Consider the following 18,271-nt stretch of genomic DNA (forward strand, 5'->3'; position numbering starts at 1 on the left):
AAAGGAAAGAGAGAAAGAGAGAGAGAGAGAGAGAGAAAATGCAAGGATTTTCTATCGCAATTATTAACGAGTTCAGGAAAAACTTTTATTGCCGTCGACATCGTTATTGGAACATGAATATATCGTACAGTATCGAATCTCGATGATTTTACCGGCTTTATATCGGTCGAATTAAGCGGATGTCATTTGGCCGGAGTTCACTACCCACCTCGTTTCCGTTGAGAAATATCCCGATCGAAAGGAGCGTGCTTAGAATCCCGCGAAAGGTTTTATTCACTCGAAGCGTCTCCATTCCCTGCTTGAGATCCATCAAAGGGTCCGCAATTTCCTGAAGTCACAAAGATACGCGTTCGCGATTACTATTTCTTTTTCTTTTTCGTTTCTTCATTTTCCTCTCTTTTTCTACTTCTTTTTTCTTCCGATCGTATTTAAATATAAATAAAAATGTTTAATATCTCGATTTAAACTTATCCGTATAAGTTTAAAAAGAACTGGAATAAACTCGAAAATAGTTCGTACGATATCATAGAGCAAAAGAATCAAAAAGGCAGAACCTATGAGATTCTATCTCACGATCGATCCGGACACGCGCGTGAGAAAAGGTGAAATTTTGCGGTCAACTATTTTACGCTTCGACGCGTATAAATGCTTTCCGCGAAGCTCATAGAAGCATGGAGCGAAAAGATATCGACGAGGAGAGTACGTCCACAAACCGATTTCTTTAGTAGGACAATTGAAATTTGTCGTGGAAAGAGACAAAGAACTATTCTTGGATCTTTTTTTACTAAGACACGAGTTAAATGGACCAAACTGAATTGTTAAATGTAGTGAAACATTCGATAATTTCACAAATTTTTATACGTTATATTATTTTTATACGACTTTAACAAGTGTAAATTTAATCAGAAGTAATTCTTTTTTATAGAATTCACTTTACGTTCAATTATTTCTATTTTAATAGATACAAATTATTTTATTCGTTATATAAATGACTTTGAATTTAATCAAAGGTATTATTTTATGTGTTGAATTATTTCTTTTTCGTTTTAAATTAACACTGCATTGTTGAAAAGTAAATATGAATATAATAATAAATAAAAATGTTTGTGTTGTTCTAAAAATAACGAAAAGAAATAAAAAGCTGATTTCAACTGACCTTCTCAGAATTTTCAAAGTCCAGTTTAAATGCCCAGAGCTTCAATCTCGCTGGCAATTCCGATATCGATGCTAAAGTGAGAAGAAACTGTTCTGCCGATCCCAAAGGAAGATCGGGATTCGCAGCCTGTGCCTCTTGTATCCTCGATCTTTCTTCTTCCGTAGGTAGCATCGTCAGGAGTTTCTATCGCGTATAATGCCGCAAAAGGGATGGGATAATGGGACAAGGGATGAGATAATGGGACGAACGAAAGATACGAGCAAAGAGAAAATTAGAAAAATCAGAAGAATAATTTGAAAACTATAGTTCGAGATATGTGACAAATCAATGCAAGGAGTGATCGTTGAACAAAAAATTCAATTAAATTTTGTCTCTCCGAAAGTGGAGACCAAAAAGAAAAAGAAAGGAGAATAGAAATAAACTGGGAATTCGACGTTCTATGTGTGGAATAAAATTTATCTTTTATCTTAGGACAAGAATAAAGGCGATGTATCAAATCGATTTTCAAAAATTTGATTTTAAATAGAGAATCTTAAATCAATTAATACCGTGACATTTGAAAGCTAAGTAAATAAAAGATCTATATGGAAAATGAAATCTTACCTCGATACCCTCTCTGTTCATAATAGTCGCATCCATCTTTAAAATGGCCGTTTTGATCGATCTTGGCGGTGGCAATTTTGTCATCCCAATATTGATCGCGTTTGATCTTTTATGGTCGAGTACGATGATCTCTTTATTCTTGTTCATTTCCTGCTGCTTCTACTCGATCGAACAAAAGAGATAAAAATTTATTTATAAAGGAATACGATGGTCGTTTTGATCGCAGCTCGCAATTTGAATTTTTTTAGCTCGATTGATCGATGATCTCGTTACGCGAAACGATGTTAAACGTTAGTTTGGTGCTCGTGATAATGATTAAACCAAGAAAAAACCAAAAATATATACGATTACGTTGCAATTGACATTAGTCGATGGTAAACTATTTAATACAGAATGTTGTACAGTCGAACGAGGAAAGAAGAAGAACGAATTTGTGCTAAAAGCAAGGAAGTTAAATAGGAACGATCGTTTAAAGCGAAAGATTACGAAGCGCTTCGTAAAAGTTCTTACTCGCTTCATCTTCCTTTTCCTTTTCTTTTCTCTTTATAAAGCCAAAATGCAAAGTTACGGGAAATAGCAGACGAGAAGAAAAATTACTGACAGATCTTGATCGGACGATGAGCGAAAAGTATAAAAAGTAGTAGAAAAGAAAAACTAAATCGTTCCAAGTTTTATATAGTTACCTTAATTAATAAATCTCATGAATAAGATTGATCATGCATCAGGATATGAATAGAAAAACGTGTAAATGCATACAAAACGCATAGAGATAATACACAAGAAAAAAGGGGAAAGAAAATGATCTTCGGTTAGAAAAGCCACGCTTTAGAAAAGTTAAGAAATTAAGACTCACCTCCTGTCAAATTCCAGCATGCCATTTTGTTCATTTTTCGTGCGAGCACCAACAATATTGCAAAGAATACAAGAAGAGATTAGTTGTTTTGCGGTAAACCGTCACCACCCAACCACCATCCGTCATAATTATCGTACGTGATTGTTATCGTCACGCGATCTCGTTACAACTAAAACCGGTACTATTTTCTTCAAGAAATCCCGAGGCTTCTATACTATCGTATCAAATGTATGTACCGAGTGACGTTAAGTGCATTTTCGACATTTTACGCGGCAGGACGGATCGTGTAGACGTAAATACTTGTGTGTGTTTCGCAAACCGGTTAATCTTCCTAAGGAATCGTTTAACGTATTTACGCTTCAAATTTCTTTAACTCGAACGTTTCAACTTAGTCCCCTTTTTATACGCTTAACGCTTAACAGAGAAAACATATACGCGTATATATAAACCTGTTTCCGATAATAAAAAAAAAGAAAAGAAAAAACATTCGATTTTTCTTTCTTCCCACTTTCGATTTTATCGAATTTATTTTTATTTTATTATTGTTACAAAGAGAGAAAAAAGTATACACGAAAAATAATAACAATGGCTTTGGAAATCTCGATTTAAAAAAGTTTGAAAAAACACTACCGATTTTTTTTTTTTTTATTCACACCACCTGCACACATTTGTGTTTCCCCTTTATTTCCACTACTTCTACTAAATTCTCATAGGATTTTCCACGTTGTGTTAATTATTACCGAGCTTCCGAGCGTGCGTATACGTTCAGACGTAGAAAAGAGAAATAATGCAGACGAGAAGCAGAAAGAAAGAATGAAAGAAAGAAAAAAAAGATAGATATACGAAAAGAAAAATGGAGAAAGAAAAATAACGCGATAACTTTCGAGCTCGCAACACCATGTAAAACGATATTACAAAATTTGCCGAATTACGACGCCACGTAAAATATGGAAAGGTTGGAAAGGATAAACGTGATTTGTAATTACACTTATAATTAGCGTCGCGTCTGCGCAATTCTGCGGTAGTTCTGGTCACAATGGCGCCGGTTCGATCAGCAAAGTTAGTTTCTGCTGTACTTTAATGACGTTAAATGATACAGCAACGTCTCAAAATGATTTCCTGAAGGAACACAATAATCTATTCGTTGGATTCACCATACAATCGAAACAGACACGTTAAAGCAAAGAAAAAGAGAGAAAGAGAAAGAGAGAAGAGAAAAAAAGAGACAAGAAGGAAAGAAGAAAGAAGAGAGATTATCCTTATTTCCCAAGGAAAAATTCTAATAAAAATCAGACTACGCATCGAATGCAACAAATTGTTCGTTTGATCGAACATCTCGTCGTTGTTTGATCGAAAGAGTAGATACATTTTATTTAAGATCATAGATATTCTCACCTTAGTGATAAGATCCTTGGCTCTGCTCTCAAATAAATGTTCGAGCTTCTGCGTGTCAACAGGGACTGGTGAGAGCTCGTCCCAGATCATTTTGTTCTTGTCTAATCTCGAAAGGATGATGGGATCGTCCCTGACTTCTTTCCAGAAGAGCTTCACGGTTTTCTTGCTCTTCTTTATGGTCAAGGTCGAGGCTGGAGAGGTCAAGGATGGATTCCTAGAAGAGTTAGCTGGATCGTTGTTCATCGGGGATCTCGTGGATTTAAGATTGAGAGGTGAAAAAAGAGGTGGTGGAAGATGAGGTAAAGGAGGTGGAGGTTTGGTACCAGAATTCGGAGGCAATATTGAAGGAGGTGGAGCTGGTACCATCGGTGGTGGAGGCGGTGGAACGCCATTCGTCACGTTTACCGGTCCTAAAACGTCGATCTCATCTTCCGAATTCAAATCCGTAAAGTCAAGGTCACAGAGAGCCAAGGGCCTCTTCAACTTCTTAACGAGCTCTTCCCAGTGCAACTCATTCTCGGACTTCTTTACTTCCTGTACCTTTGGCAGATTGTCGCCTGTCGGTGATTTTAATACGTCGGCCTTGGACTTTGATTTAGCCAGGCCCTCTTTAGCCTTCGAGATCAAGCCGCTCATATCTCCTATCCTGAGAACGAACGAACGAGAAACAAAAAAAAAACAGAACGAGTCTAATTGTTTTTAATTTGTCCCATTTGAATATGCATCTTCATCTTTCCTAATTAATGTTTAGCTATTTTATCATCTCTTACCTCGAAACCTTTTCATCGACAGGACTACTCGGTATGAGATTTTGTGCCGTTAATTTCTGCGTAAGATCCTTCACGGTACCTTCTCGTTTCAGTTGCAAAACCACTCGACGATTCTCGTCGTCGTCGGTATGATTGCCCTCGTCGCACTCGACACTCTCATCGGGACTCTTACCGTACCAAGGCTTCTTCTCCTCGGAATCGAGCTTGTTCGCGGTGTTCATTAGCGGTGTTAAATCCTTCCTGTTATTCGTCCGGGAGAGTTTGTTCGATGGAGAGTCCGTTTTTCTTTCGTAGGACGTGCCATTGGTGTATCGTAAACCGTTCGACGAGAATGAACCTTAAAAATATCAATAGCTATGCGTATCCAAAGGGAAATAGAAAAATCAATAGTTCAGTTACTACTCACTCTCCTGATCGTCCGAATGGCCGACCGACGCTCTCATATTCGCGGTAGCCTCTTGTTGCTCCCTAATGAAACTCCTTTGTCTCTCCGCTCGTTCTCTTCTACGTCTCAAAGCTGGTGTCACGCCAACGTCGACTAAAACACGCGACAGATCATTTTCCTCCCTGATCTTTCCGCTTACGACGCAACGCTTCATATAACGCAGGAATCGTTTCTGGTAGGCGTCGGGATTAATATTCTCGTCCGATTTCACTCAATTATTTCGAACGATTTGATAATAACCAAGAAGAGATTCGAAATCTTTTGCGATCGGCATAGTTAATTAATCAGCTAGGTCACCTTTATTCTCCTTATAGCTGCCATTGAGCTGAACTTCGCCAAGATGTCCTTGAGAACTTTGAGAGCTACTCGACTCGTCATCGTCATCGGGCAGACTCGAATTTAAGGTGTTGTTCAGGGAGCTAAGCCCCAAAGAATGGTTCGAGCGAGGACTTAAGCGAGCGTTCAAGGACATCGAGAGCGGCGACGTGCCGGTCGAGTGCCTGCGGGACTTTCGACGCTCGTGAGAATCCACAAGAGACTTCCGGTTGCGTAGGGTCTTCCTGCGAATTCAGTGAAACGACCTTCTGTAATCTATGATACGCAAACATTGACGTCGACGTTCTTTCAACGATCTTTCTTTCGTACATAAGAAAGCTAAAATGGAGAAACAAAAAAGCAAGAATACCTAAAACAAATACTAATTGCTTGAAAATCTGAATAGTAATGCGTATTACGAATACGAAATAAATAAAATATAATATACGTACTACGTATAGTAATTTATACTCACATATATACAGCAAACACTTATTTCTATATAAATGATCTACTTAGTACATAATTTTGTAGCAAATATACACTAATTATCTCGGAACGTGAATAGTAATGTGTGCTTATACATATTTAAAATGTATGTAGTACGATATGTAGTACATACGATATACTATACATAGATTACAAACTTAGATCGAAAAAGAGATATTTCATACCTGATATTGTCATCGAGCTGTCGAATTGGTGATCCTCGGTCGTTACCATCTTCATGATGGAGTACAGCCTCATAAATTTGAAACTGTCTAAGAAGATCGAGATCTGTTCCTTGTTTCGACATATATCTTTGAATAATACCCTCGATTCCTTGCTCCTCGAGACAGTCTACTTGATCGTAATAAGTGTCTTGATCGGGGATACCATTCAAACACTTATTTACCAAGGTCGTCGCGTATATTAGAAGTTCTGTGTCAGCGGCATCGTAATCCTTCAAAAGCTTCATTACGTTCGTCCATGGTATCATACCTCTTGACGTGTCCACCGAACGTACAGCGCGAACGAGCAACAAACTGTTCGTTTCCACGTATTCGACGAAGACCAGCAACAACTTCAAAGCCGTTTTTACGACCAAACGAAAGCGACTGGCTATAAGGGTGTATAACCACTGTACCGTCTGACCATGCTCTATTACGCCATTCATGCCATCCACGTAGAGCATCACCTGACCGAGGGCTGTATGGATGAAACATTTTGCAGTTTTATTACCTTATAAATCTTTGTTAAGGTCTACGTAATCAAGAAATGGATTATAATCAATAATTTATATAAATGTGTTAAAGAAACAACAATACATTTATATTTAAATTAGATTGAAACATTTTCGACGGAGCTTGTAAAGTTTTCTTGTAACATTGAAAAGTAAGTTTCAATGAAAGGAATGATATATTCATATCTTGTAAATATATAATGTCGTATATACCTAAATCAAATGTCAAAAATTTGACGATAAAACAGTTTCAATAAAGTAGTCATGGGACATGGTTTACGCAGATTCGACTCTCACGATCTTTTTACGAAACGATAATCAGAACGATTTATTATCAGGATACAACCGATTACCTGATTATTCATTTTTACGTACGATTAAGCAAGTTGATTATCAGACCAATCGACCCTTGTCATCGATAAAACACGATTCACAAAGACAGATGTTTCCTGTTCTTTTTCGATGTTTCAACTATTCTTTTCTTCTCTCTCTTTCTCTCACTTTCTAATATATATATTATTTGATATATTATTCGACATTTGAAATAGTCCTGCTCTTCAAAACGATTAAACTCGTCGCAATAAAATCAACCATCACATCTAACGAAATTATACCATAACGAAACATGAAATCTTTACAAACACAAACGTGCGACAAAGAATCGAAAATCTCGTCTTTTGAATTTCAACAAAGATCAAGGAAAAAGAGGAATAAACGGCGAAACTTATTGAACGTTCTCTCCTCGTGTCTCCTCACCTCCTACATAACCGGAAGAATCCTATTCGCGAGAGCGTGAAAGGGTTCAATTATTTCGTCCGATTTGCCATCCGTTCGGACGTGAGAAGAAAATCTAATTTTCTCGAGTCACTGGCACCTTCCTAAATTCCTTTTAGGCATGCGTCAAAAATTAATCATGCGTTTTAATCGACAACTTGAAATATTTTGTCCTATGTATATCGCTAAATCGTATATACCGGACGATGATGGAATTTCGAATTTTCCGATAAAATTTCATGAATTTCGAGTGCAGCAGATTGTTTTCTACATACATATAGATATATATGTGATTCCCGTTTTACGAATTCCAATGATAGTTTCTATTAAAAAAAAAAAATAAATAAAAATAAAAAACAATCCTATTTTTTTCAATGAACAAAATTAATTATCGGAAACAGAAAACGTATTGATAAAATTGGATTTATATCATACATTTAAATTCACACATTTCAGAAGAGAAGTTGAAACGAATTCATTTGTAAAAACGAGATGTACTTGTACAGATATATATCTATATCGTACCTACATACCTACATATATGCATACTTACATTGCTACAACAGCAATACAACCTACGTTCGTTCGTGGCCGTAATGACAATATAATCGTAAAACGATTCGAATACGTGAGAGAGAGAGAGAGAGAGAGAGAGAGAGAGAGAGAGAGAGAGAGAGAGAGAGAGAGAGAGAGAGAGAGAGAGAGAGAGAGAGAGAGAGAGAGAGAGTGGCGATGAAGTGGTAGGAGGACTCTATAGGACTACATTAATCCGCTCGTTATCATTACGCAAAGCTATAAGTTACGCCGCAATATCTAATTAAACGGTATGGACATAATATATGCAGGTATACGTAGATATGTTGAGGTTGCTGCAATCATCCATTTTCCGAAGGTTCGTTTTTGCTCACTATGCCATATTACAACTCGACTATATTATAATCAACAAACTAAAAGGGTGATGGTCGATAGAGGGAGGGATTGGGATGAGCGGAGTTAAACGAGCTGCAGGAAACATCAACTATAATAAGTCGTGGAAAGGCATTGCAACGCACTCGCATCTAATTAGAGATTTCGCGAAAACATATTACAAGAAGCGAGCAACATCCATTAGTTTTTACCCGTGAAAGCACGGAAACATTAAAGCTCTTACTAAGCGCTGGTACATCAGCTTCGTGCAAAAATAATGTTACGCCAATCGCACGACGCGCTGTATCGTATAAAAAAGTTGAATTCGTTCCGTGATTTTTAATCCCGTTATCCGTTCGTTCGATAAAAACCTGTCCAAGTCCTGTGATATGGATTCCAAATATTTTTTGACTCGTTAATAAAATATGAATAGAAATAAATAAATAAAATAAAAAAGGAATTACGTACGGCGATTAATTCTATTGTAATAGAAATAAATAATTATTGAATAAATACGAAACGAGGGAAGAATACATTTTGTTATAGAAATAAGTAATTGAATGAGAATAAATATGAAACATAAAGAGAAAATGAAAAAAAATTTGCCTAAACGAGCCTCGCTTGCGCTTTTCAATGCTCGTTAGTTTCGGTGTCAAGTTCGCTTGCGTGCTGCCAAAAGCCACTTCCAACGATAGGTAACATATTTAATGTGTCCGTTCTACGTGAGAGTGAACTGCTACATAATTCAGGCAAACAAGTGTTTTATGTTCGCCTATATTTCATTACGTTCGTTCTCCCTCATAATAGACTTGACGGTGTTACGATCGATATTTCGAAAATGAAAAATATTTCCCTTTTCTTCGATTTTATATCAACGTCTTTAACTTTGCAACTTTAAATGAAATTAACTATTTTATTTCTTGTACAATGTTTAATTAAGTTCCCATGTTTCATTAATGTTTTCTCGTTAAACATTCTATTAACATTATTTTAATAATTATACGATATAATTATTTTTTTATATTCTAATATCAAGATTCTTATAAAACTGTATTATATTACCAAATCATCAATAATTTTATACTCCCATATCCCATAATTCCAGATTGAATTAAATTACATTATATCAAGGTATTAAAATCCAAATGATATTCTTTTTTCATATTCTCTTTCCCATACCACCGAGACAATTCAAAGAAATGAAGAGAAATAAATGTTTTAATATTAACGTTCCTTTAACTTTAGTCTTGAGCAAAAAAGAAAGAAGAAAAGAAAAATAAGCTTCGGAAAGAAATTTTATTCTTTATTTCGATTTTTCTCTCGATCGTTTGCTCCTTCATTTCGTTATATTAAATCGATCGATCGATCGATCGATCGATCAATCGACGGGGATCAAACACGAAGTTCTACGTTCGCGAAACTTTGAAAGTAAGTTCGATGTACCGAACAAAATGCGATATCAAAGAAAGTATTCATAGTTTGATACGCGCATCGAACTTCCAACTTGTACGAGTTTCGCCTTGCGGCAAAGAAGTTTTTCTTCTTTAAAAAACTTTTTCATCGTCTGTAGCGCAGCATTGCCCAACGTAGAAAAGCAATCGAGGAAGCAAAGGTAGCTCCGACCCTTCGTGTCGACTAAAAGATTCTTATTATCTTATCGACATTTATGAGAGTTTGCTCGAGCTTATAGAATGACCCTTCTTAAAGTCGTTATGCTCGTATACTCATTTACTTTCAAATTACGAAAACCATCCGAGCAAAAATAAAAAGGAATTACAGATATTCGAGGAAATTTTACTTCTCTTAGAAAATGAAATGATAATTTTAATCATATAATTTCAACGATCGAAATGATTTGATTATTTACCCATGAAAAATAAATAAATGTTGTTTCGAAAGATTACGACAAATTTTACGATGGCCTATGTATTTCCAATAAAACATTTTCAAAGAAGTCAAACGTTCGACGATCATTATTCTCTCCGAGAAATACGATGAACGATCTCGAATATGAGAACTATCGATAAACGGCTAAGAAAAGAAAAATAATGGTTTTGCTATAGTCGTGCGCACGCGTGCTAAGGTGTTCTCTCTCAAGGAGGAGGAACATCCCCTCGGGTTACTATTATATATCGAGTATCAGCTATTTCTTCGTCCACCTATCGATAAATCGCCAGGATACTCACCTCGTAGTATATAATTTTGATAATTCTGATCGGCCTCGCTGCCGACCTTGATGAGGCAAGCCAATCCATCGTTTTGCACGAACTCGTGCACCAGGTCTTTGTCCTCCTGGAAAATCAATCGTCTGGATGATGGATTGTTGATGAATGAAATGTTAAAAAAAAAGAAAAGAATACCTTATCATATTATTATATTTTAATAATTTAGTATCGAGTAATATAATAAAGAGTAGTTCGTATGAGCACGGGCGAATCTAGAAAAATAATTGTTAGAGGTGAAAATAAAGAGAAAAGAATCCTCGAGATGTGGAACATTAAAATAAAACAAAAAAGAAGAAAGAAAGAAAGAAAAAGAAAGACGCGTGGAACATCTCGCAAATATTTACTCGGCGAGCGAGTAGCATCGTGCAAAAATAGTCGCCTTCTATCTCCTTTTTCTCGTCTTTCTCTTATCCCACGTTCTCTTTCGTTTCATGGAGACGAGTCGTATTACGCGTTGCAAACCTACCTGAAAGATCTGCTTGAGGGAAAAGAGAGCTCGTCGTAGTTCGCGACCCTCGCTGTTCAGCAGTTTTTCTGCAACAAACATAGGAAAATATACTAAGTATTCATTATGTACATACTCTTATGTATAATAACTCCACGTCGTGATTTTTTATTTGTACCCAGATAATACTAGAATCGCGTGAATAAATCGATAGAAAATAAACAAAAAAAGAAGAGAAAAGAAATATAATGAAAAAAATTTAATGAATTGGATTTTACTGAACGGAACGAAATTGTACGACGATTTTGTTTCGTTTCTATCAGATCGGAAACGAAAATAACTTTGTTAGTATACTGTTCGTTCGAAAGGCACGTTTTATTCAGCCTTTTTTATTCGAAGTTTCTACAAAAAAAAAAAAAAACACAAAAAACAAAAGCAAAAAAGAAAACAAAAATAAAACAAAAAAACGAGGAAATATCTCTGAATTTCAAGCGAATTTCACATTTCATTTCCAGTTTCGAATAAAAATTGCGAGTGGTGTACCAACTATTCGAGCTTGAGCCTTCTCTTGCGGTAGAGCTCTCTTGTTTTCAAACGAACACTAGACTAGCAATTAGCGCGCGACTGGTAATTAAGTCCGATTAATTTCTTCCGTAAAATTTTCGTCGTCTCTCATTCGTCGGATAGATACTGCGAGCGCTCTTACTTCTTTTATTTCCTTTTCTATTCTTCTTTTTGCAAGCTGTTTTCTCTCTTTCTCCCTCTTTCTCTCTTCTTTCTCAACTGTATTACTAACAATTGAATTCCGTTTGGCGAGCAGTGGAATGAAAAATTCAATTTTCCAAAGCTCGATGAGAGGAGTAGAGATGCAATCTCGAGTGCAAAAAAAAATGCAAGGAACTAGATGCTTTCCTTTCCTCTTTCAAAGGAAAAAAAAAAAAAAAAATTAGAAAATTTCGTCGAAGCATTTAAACAAAAAGCGGTACAGTTTTAATAAAAAATCTAACGTCGAATAATTTAGAAGGCTATAATTGAAATGAGACTACGAACTCAAGACATAACGAAAGTTTACTTACAACGAGATAAAGAACAGCGAGATAACGAATATGTAAGAGATAAAAAAAAAAGATAGAGAGAGAGAGAGAGAGAGAAACTAAATTATATCAAATAAGAATCTTCAAAAATGAAAGAATCCATTCGTCATGTGCCAAGTTAATAAACAATTAATGAAAACAATCACGAATTAACTAAGAAGAAGAAAGTAGTTAAGTAATTCTCGGGAGAAAGATTAAGAGCTCTCGCCTCATACTTTATAACTCATTCTTAGATTTTTCATAGCATATAATTAACCCGGTAAATAGAAATTGATTGGAAAAATTATTGAATAATAATCAAACTGAAATCCATTATATAATTTCTAGTCTAATATAATATTTTTCTCAATAATCGTTTCGATAACTCGAACATGAGAAAATTTTCGATAGTTATTGCATATCCCTAGTCATATATCATTTCGAAGAGAATCAAGGACTCAACGTTATACGTGGGTGAAACTCAGCCATCTTCCGTTATATCTTTCCGTTTCTTCGATTTGTAACTCGTCTTTTAGCGAGACGAATTCGCGAGTTATTTCGTGGTAAAGGAGGTCCGAGCGACCGCATAAACGCCGACTATCACGCGATCTTCAAATGCATAATGCATGTCGGTTGTCGCGGGAGGTGAAGGGAGAAGAAAGGAAAGGAAAGGGCAGAATAAGCGAACGAGCGCACGAGAGAGAGAGAGCGAAAGAGAGAGAGAGAGAGAGAGAGAGACAGACAGACAGACAGATAGAGAGAGAGAAAGAGAGAAGAGGAGGAGACTGCGAGCGAAGGTAATTAGGAACTCGCTGCAGAAGCCAGCGAGAGAGTGCGAGAGAGACGGCAAGATTTAAGAATAGCGGTCCCAAGGCCCCGAGGCCCTTGGCCCCCGCCATAATCAGCGCCCATATAAGCAAAAGTCCCTCTCGCTCAAACAAGTTTACCGGCTCGTAACGCGCCATTGTTACTCGCGCCATTGCTCTTCTCCTCCAACATCTCTTCTCCTCTTCTGCCTATTTTCTTCTTTGATTTTTTTCTTTTTCTAATTCCGTTTTCTACTTGTTTCTCTATTTCTGTTTTCTTTTTCTATACTTTTTCTAATTCCTCTATTTTTCTTAATTCCATTTTTACTATTCTTTTTCCGAACTATTTTCGAAATCGTTTGACGTTGCAAGCTCACAGATAAACAATGAAAAGTGTAATAATAGACTACATCTCGATTACATAAGTCGTCCTTGTCGGAACGTTTTTTGAACGAGAAGAAAATAGTTCCGATTGGCTAAACATTCGCGAGCTCAACGACGGGAACGCGCTGAGAAGGCGTGATATCCGATCCCGCCTGTCGCCTGATAATTCAAAAGAAGTTCCAACGCCATGACGTTCGAACATTTATTATTCGCGGTACAATCAATGCAAGAAACGTGATAGAATTCTTAGAGGTACTTTTTCAACAATTTTTTTTTTTATTTATTAATCTAAGCTAAAGGATTTAAAAATCGATCGATTTTTAAATGAAAGTTTGAAGGTTCGAGTGTTGTAAAAATAATGCGTTTTTTCGAGAATATAACCTTTAAATATCATTAATTATCTCAAAAATCAATTTTTTCATTACTTACTGTGCAACCTTACATAGAATATAAATCTGAATATTGTTAAAATAATTTTCACGCCTATTCCATTCAACACATTTCTCTTTTTTCTGTAAGTTCTACCGGTCTCTGTCTCTCTCTCTCTCTCTCTCTCTCTCTCTCTCTCTCTCTCTCTGTCATTCTCTCCACATCGTATACAATTTATATATACTTCGATAGGTAAACGCAGAGGTGTGTAAAATGAAATGAGCAGAGATATAGAGAGAGAAAGATAGAGAGAAAAAGAGAGAGACAGAGAGACAGAGAGAAAAAGAGAGAGAGAGAAAGAGAGATAAGAGAGGGAGAAAGACGAAGGGCAGACGGGTTTTGCAGGTACCGAAGATACATGGAGAACCGTTAAAATATGTAAAACGGTAGGGTCCTCTCTTCGTCTTCCGCTTCTCCTCCTGCCCTTTTCGTCCTTTACTCTTTTCTTCTTTCCTTGCTCCTCCCCGGACCTTCGACCATCTCCTTCAGCGGCAGTGCGCAGAGTTCAACGAACGAGAACGACCCACAGGTGAATTCGACGAAGACATACCAAAGATTGCTATCGGTCGTTTAAAAGGAAACAAGGAATACAATAAAGAATATTTCGATCGCCCAATAATCAATCCAATTTTCAAAGGGGCGAAATAAAACAAAAGGAAAAAATAAAATAGGGCGAGGGTCAAGAAGGAGATCACACAGTTGGTGTCCGTCCAAGTGGATCGTGAGACCGAACGAAAGATTTTAATCAAGAATCTGCCAGTAAAATACTCACCTATGATGGTGTGAACCCTCACAGAGAGTTGAGTCCTGAGAACGATTGAGTTCTTCCGGCTGCAACAAATCAAGAGAGGATCGCTCGATTAGTATATACGTACTTAGACTAGACTGACACTTTAAACCCACATACACACATATACACACACAAACAATAGCGTATGTTCGCATAGAACATAAATATTGATAAAGCTACGCGTAACCGAGTCTCGCACGAGACATCCTATTGACCTGGTGATACGGTGATTCCATTCGCGTTAATTTCACCCTCCTGTGTACCAATTAATCGTCTTTGACCGATCCTAATTACTCTATTATACATGCCTACATGCACAGATACATGTATGTATGCTCGGGAACGAGACGAGCAAAATCGTTTTCTATTACGTTGCACGGAAACACTTATTACGAGTGTCTACACTTTTCCTATAAATTGGGTTAAAATGGTACGGTCGGTAAACTCTTTCTCTCTCTCTCTCTTTCTCTCTTTCTCTCTTTCTCCCCTCTTTCTCTCTTTCTCTCTCCCTTTCTCTCATCTCTCTATTTCTATCTTTCTTCTGTGTCGCCTTGGATAAGCACGCGGCGCGAACTTTAAGGCCCTGCGAACCTTCCCACGCCACGCGTCCCTGAGAAAGAACGACGACGATGTAGACAATGGATTTGAAAAGGAAAGAAGAGGAAGAAGGGAAGAAGGAGAAGAGAAGGAGGAGAATGAAGTAGAAGAAGAAGGTTTATGCGTCTAACGTCGAAAATCCAACGTGTTAGCAACATAGATCTGAAAATGCCGGTTTACTCGAGCGTTAATGTTTCCGCCGGTTAAATAAGGGAGAGATAGATCGAGATATCGCAAAGGACTTCTTTTCCCACGGGTATATATGCATATGATATACCCTTGTTTCTATTTCTTTTTAGTCAACGCCAATAACCTTCTAATGTAAATTTGTAAATGAGGTAAATAACAAAATAAATCTTCGACGTTTTTTCATTTCTCTTTTCTTTGCTTCTGTTTTTTTTTTTCCATGAAAGATGCTAAATCCTTACACCCTTCGACGATAAAATCGCAATAAGGTCGCTTAACGAGCGTTCGATGTGAACAAAGGAATTGGAAAGTGGGCTGGAAAAGGCAAGTCAGGTCAGAATTCGAAGATTGCAAAGAATCGACGATGATCCTCTTGGAATATTGAAGTATAAGTCGCAAAGATTCTTTCAAGATCTCTTCGAGAGAATTTTTGATAGGAGAAGTAGTCATCGTTGAGATTCGAACAGTACGCTATGTAAATACGATTTATTTCTTATCAAAGATGGGACAAAGAACAAAAAGGAACAGAAAGGCAGATTTATCCGAAAGTAATATGAAAAATCGGAAAAGAGCCAACCGGAAAAGGAGAGATCGTTGTCGAAGATCTTTTCAAATCGGTGAATCTCTGAAATCTTTTAAGTCGAGCCAACGACCAGAATTGTATCTTATTGCTTCACGTCGAATCGAAAAGATTCCAAGAATCTTTGCATTTCGTTATTAGAAAAAAAACTGTGCCAACTTATCAACTTGGCAAACTATTTTATATCATTATCATCAATTACATACAAATAATATATCATCGACTTATCAATTATACCGTTTCAGATTCGACTTTAACTCCTTTCCTAAACGTAGGAAATTGATGAAAAATAGAGGTCCTGGTAAACTGGTTAACCGGAAGATTCGATATTTATGACGGATTTTCAAGCTGAGAAGAAGATTAATGACGAAAATGGAGAGTCAATATTAACCATCCGTTACGATCTCTTAGCTCGATTACGCCTACGTCAAGGAAATCGCGTGGATAAGGGCCTTACATCGAACGGTCCTATCGTTTTTCAACGAATCATTATTATTCCCGTTCTCCACTAGGGAAAAAGAGAAAACAAAAAGAGAGACAGAGAGAGATGAGAGAGACAGACAGAGAGAAAGAGAGAGAAAAGGATTGCGAAAAGAAAGCCTCCTCGCTCGAACGCCTCCGCTTCGTGAGCAGAGGACTCGAAAGGCTCTCATCGAGAAATTATGCGAGTTACGAGGCGAAACAACAAAGGACGGAAATAGATGTGCATTCGCGAGAAGCTGCCAAAAGTTGACTCGATAATAAGCCACGTGAGTAGAAAATTTGCGAGGGTCGCTGTGAAATGAGCAATCATCTGTATACTTTCTCGTCTATCAGACTCGAAGATAGTTTATGCGAGTACGCGGACTTCTTTGATTGCGCAAGCGACTGTTAGTACATTACACACACACATATATATATATATGTACTGCGCGCTTGCGCGCCCGTCTGTGTGTCCTACGTGTATGTGAACGCTTAAGGTCAACCAGGGTTCTCTCAGCGGAGCCATAAATCACTTAAGAATTAACTCCTCTAATTGTGTGCTTCTAGTATTTAAATCGAACGGCAGTGAAACCACCGAATGAAATAAAAAAAAAATTACCGAAAAAAAAAAAGAAAAAAAAACTATCTAAACGTGCAAACGTCGAGAGCGCGTGCCAATGCCAAGCATCACGCGAGATCTGCCCCTGGGGATTAGAATATTCGCTCGAACTTTTCTTCACAGGGATCCTCGATCGAATAAAAAAAGAAGGAACAAACGTAGAAAGTCGAAAATCGGTGTAAGGAGAAATCGATTTATTTTGATTAGAGCCTCCAGCCGTCTTATTCCCTTTCGACTTTTTCCCCTGAGCGAAATGGAAAGCAGCCTTCCTTTGGGCTTTTACGGAATCAATTTATAAGCAACCTAACGGAACTCGATCGAGCTCGTTCTATTCGTGAGTTAAATCACTCGCTAAACTCGTCTTGCAACAACTACGATCTCTCTTCCTTGCTTCCTTTTTAGGTTTAGATTAACGTTAATGGGATATAATAGGTGGAACATTCTGATATTTACCAATAAGGTGGCATGACAGTGACGTCGAAGTCTCATGTCACTCTAAGTCCAACGTCTCAGGTTCGATATTATTTTTGATGACTCTTCACTTACAGGATTCCCTTATCTTTTCAAGCTCGTTCGGTTAGCTTCGAACTCGAAATAAAGGATCTAATGATCAAACTCGAGGATACTCTTTGCAAGAGCGCAACACGTCAACGAACGAGTCCAAGGAACGACTGGCTGCTAGCAAGCGGAATGGCTTCTTAGTCTGCTCTGTCCCGCGCTTCGCCACAATAGCGAACGGTGGTGGGAGATCAAAACGCTGACTAGTCCTTGCCCCTTGTATATATGTATGTATGTATGTGTATATATATGCAAGAATGTATGTACACACAATCGATGCCTTCTTCGTTTCAATACCAAGTTACTTAGTACAACGCACGAGTCAGTATACTTAAAACTTCTACGAAGGAGAAGCAATCGATCAAACGTACTTGCGTAAGTAAAGTTCGATCGTTATCGATAATTTTTATACGACTGGCCTCGTTCGAGACGATTAGGTACATCCGTTCTTCTGGTGTGAACGAAAAAATCAAATCAAACAGATATTATCCTTTTTGTCTCTTTTCGAAATATTCGAAATACAAAAAGTCGCTCAGAATCAACTTCGTTCCTCAAAGATCTTTAATAAAAATTTTAAACAAAGACACTTTATCATAAAAATATTATTAAATTTAAATCTCGATGAAACATCGAATCGACATCTTACCCTAATTCACTATCTATTAAACGTATGAACAA

At 37.2% G+C, this 18,271-nt stretch overlaps 1 protein-coding gene across 4 annotated transcripts in view; it reads right to left on the reverse strand.

Annotated features, from left to right (window-relative positions):
- The window catches only part of LOC127062522 (FH1/FH2 domain-containing protein 3), a 63,489-nt gene that overhangs the window by 9,819 nt on the left and 35,399 nt on the right, over positions 1–18,271 (reverse strand). For 3 of the 4 annotated variants that reach the window (XM_050990951.1, XM_050990942.1, XM_050990933.1), the window contains 11 exons: positions 14,574–14,632; positions 11,131–11,198; positions 10,626–10,731; positions 6,212–6,725; positions 5,520–5,782; positions 5,184–5,315; positions 4,778–5,114; positions 4,008–4,653; positions 1,760–1,918; positions 1,157–1,339; positions 209–328 (listed from right to left, as the gene is read on the reverse strand). In XM_050990951.1, coding sequence (XP_050846908.1) covers positions 209–328; positions 1,157–1,339; positions 1,760–1,918; positions 4,008–4,653; positions 4,778–5,114; positions 5,184–5,315; positions 5,520–5,782; positions 6,212–6,725; positions 10,626–10,731; positions 11,131–11,198; positions 14,574–14,632 — 2,587 coding nt within the window. Of the gene's footprint in view, positions 1–208; positions 329–1,156; positions 1,340–1,759; positions 1,919–4,007; positions 4,654–4,777; positions 5,115–5,183; positions 5,316–5,519; positions 5,783–6,211; positions 6,726–10,625; positions 10,732–11,130; positions 11,199–14,573; positions 14,633–17,488; positions 17,714–18,271 lie in introns of those variants that run through there. The other variant, XM_050990924.1, reaches the window with a different exon arrangement.

The sequence above is a fragment of the Vespula vulgaris genome, chromosome 1 (genome assembly GCF_905475345.1).
Source record: "Vespula vulgaris chromosome 1, iyVesVulg1.1, whole genome shotgun sequence".
Classification (NCBI taxonomy): Eukaryota; Metazoa; Arthropoda; class Insecta; order Hymenoptera; family Vespidae; genus Vespula; species Vespula vulgaris.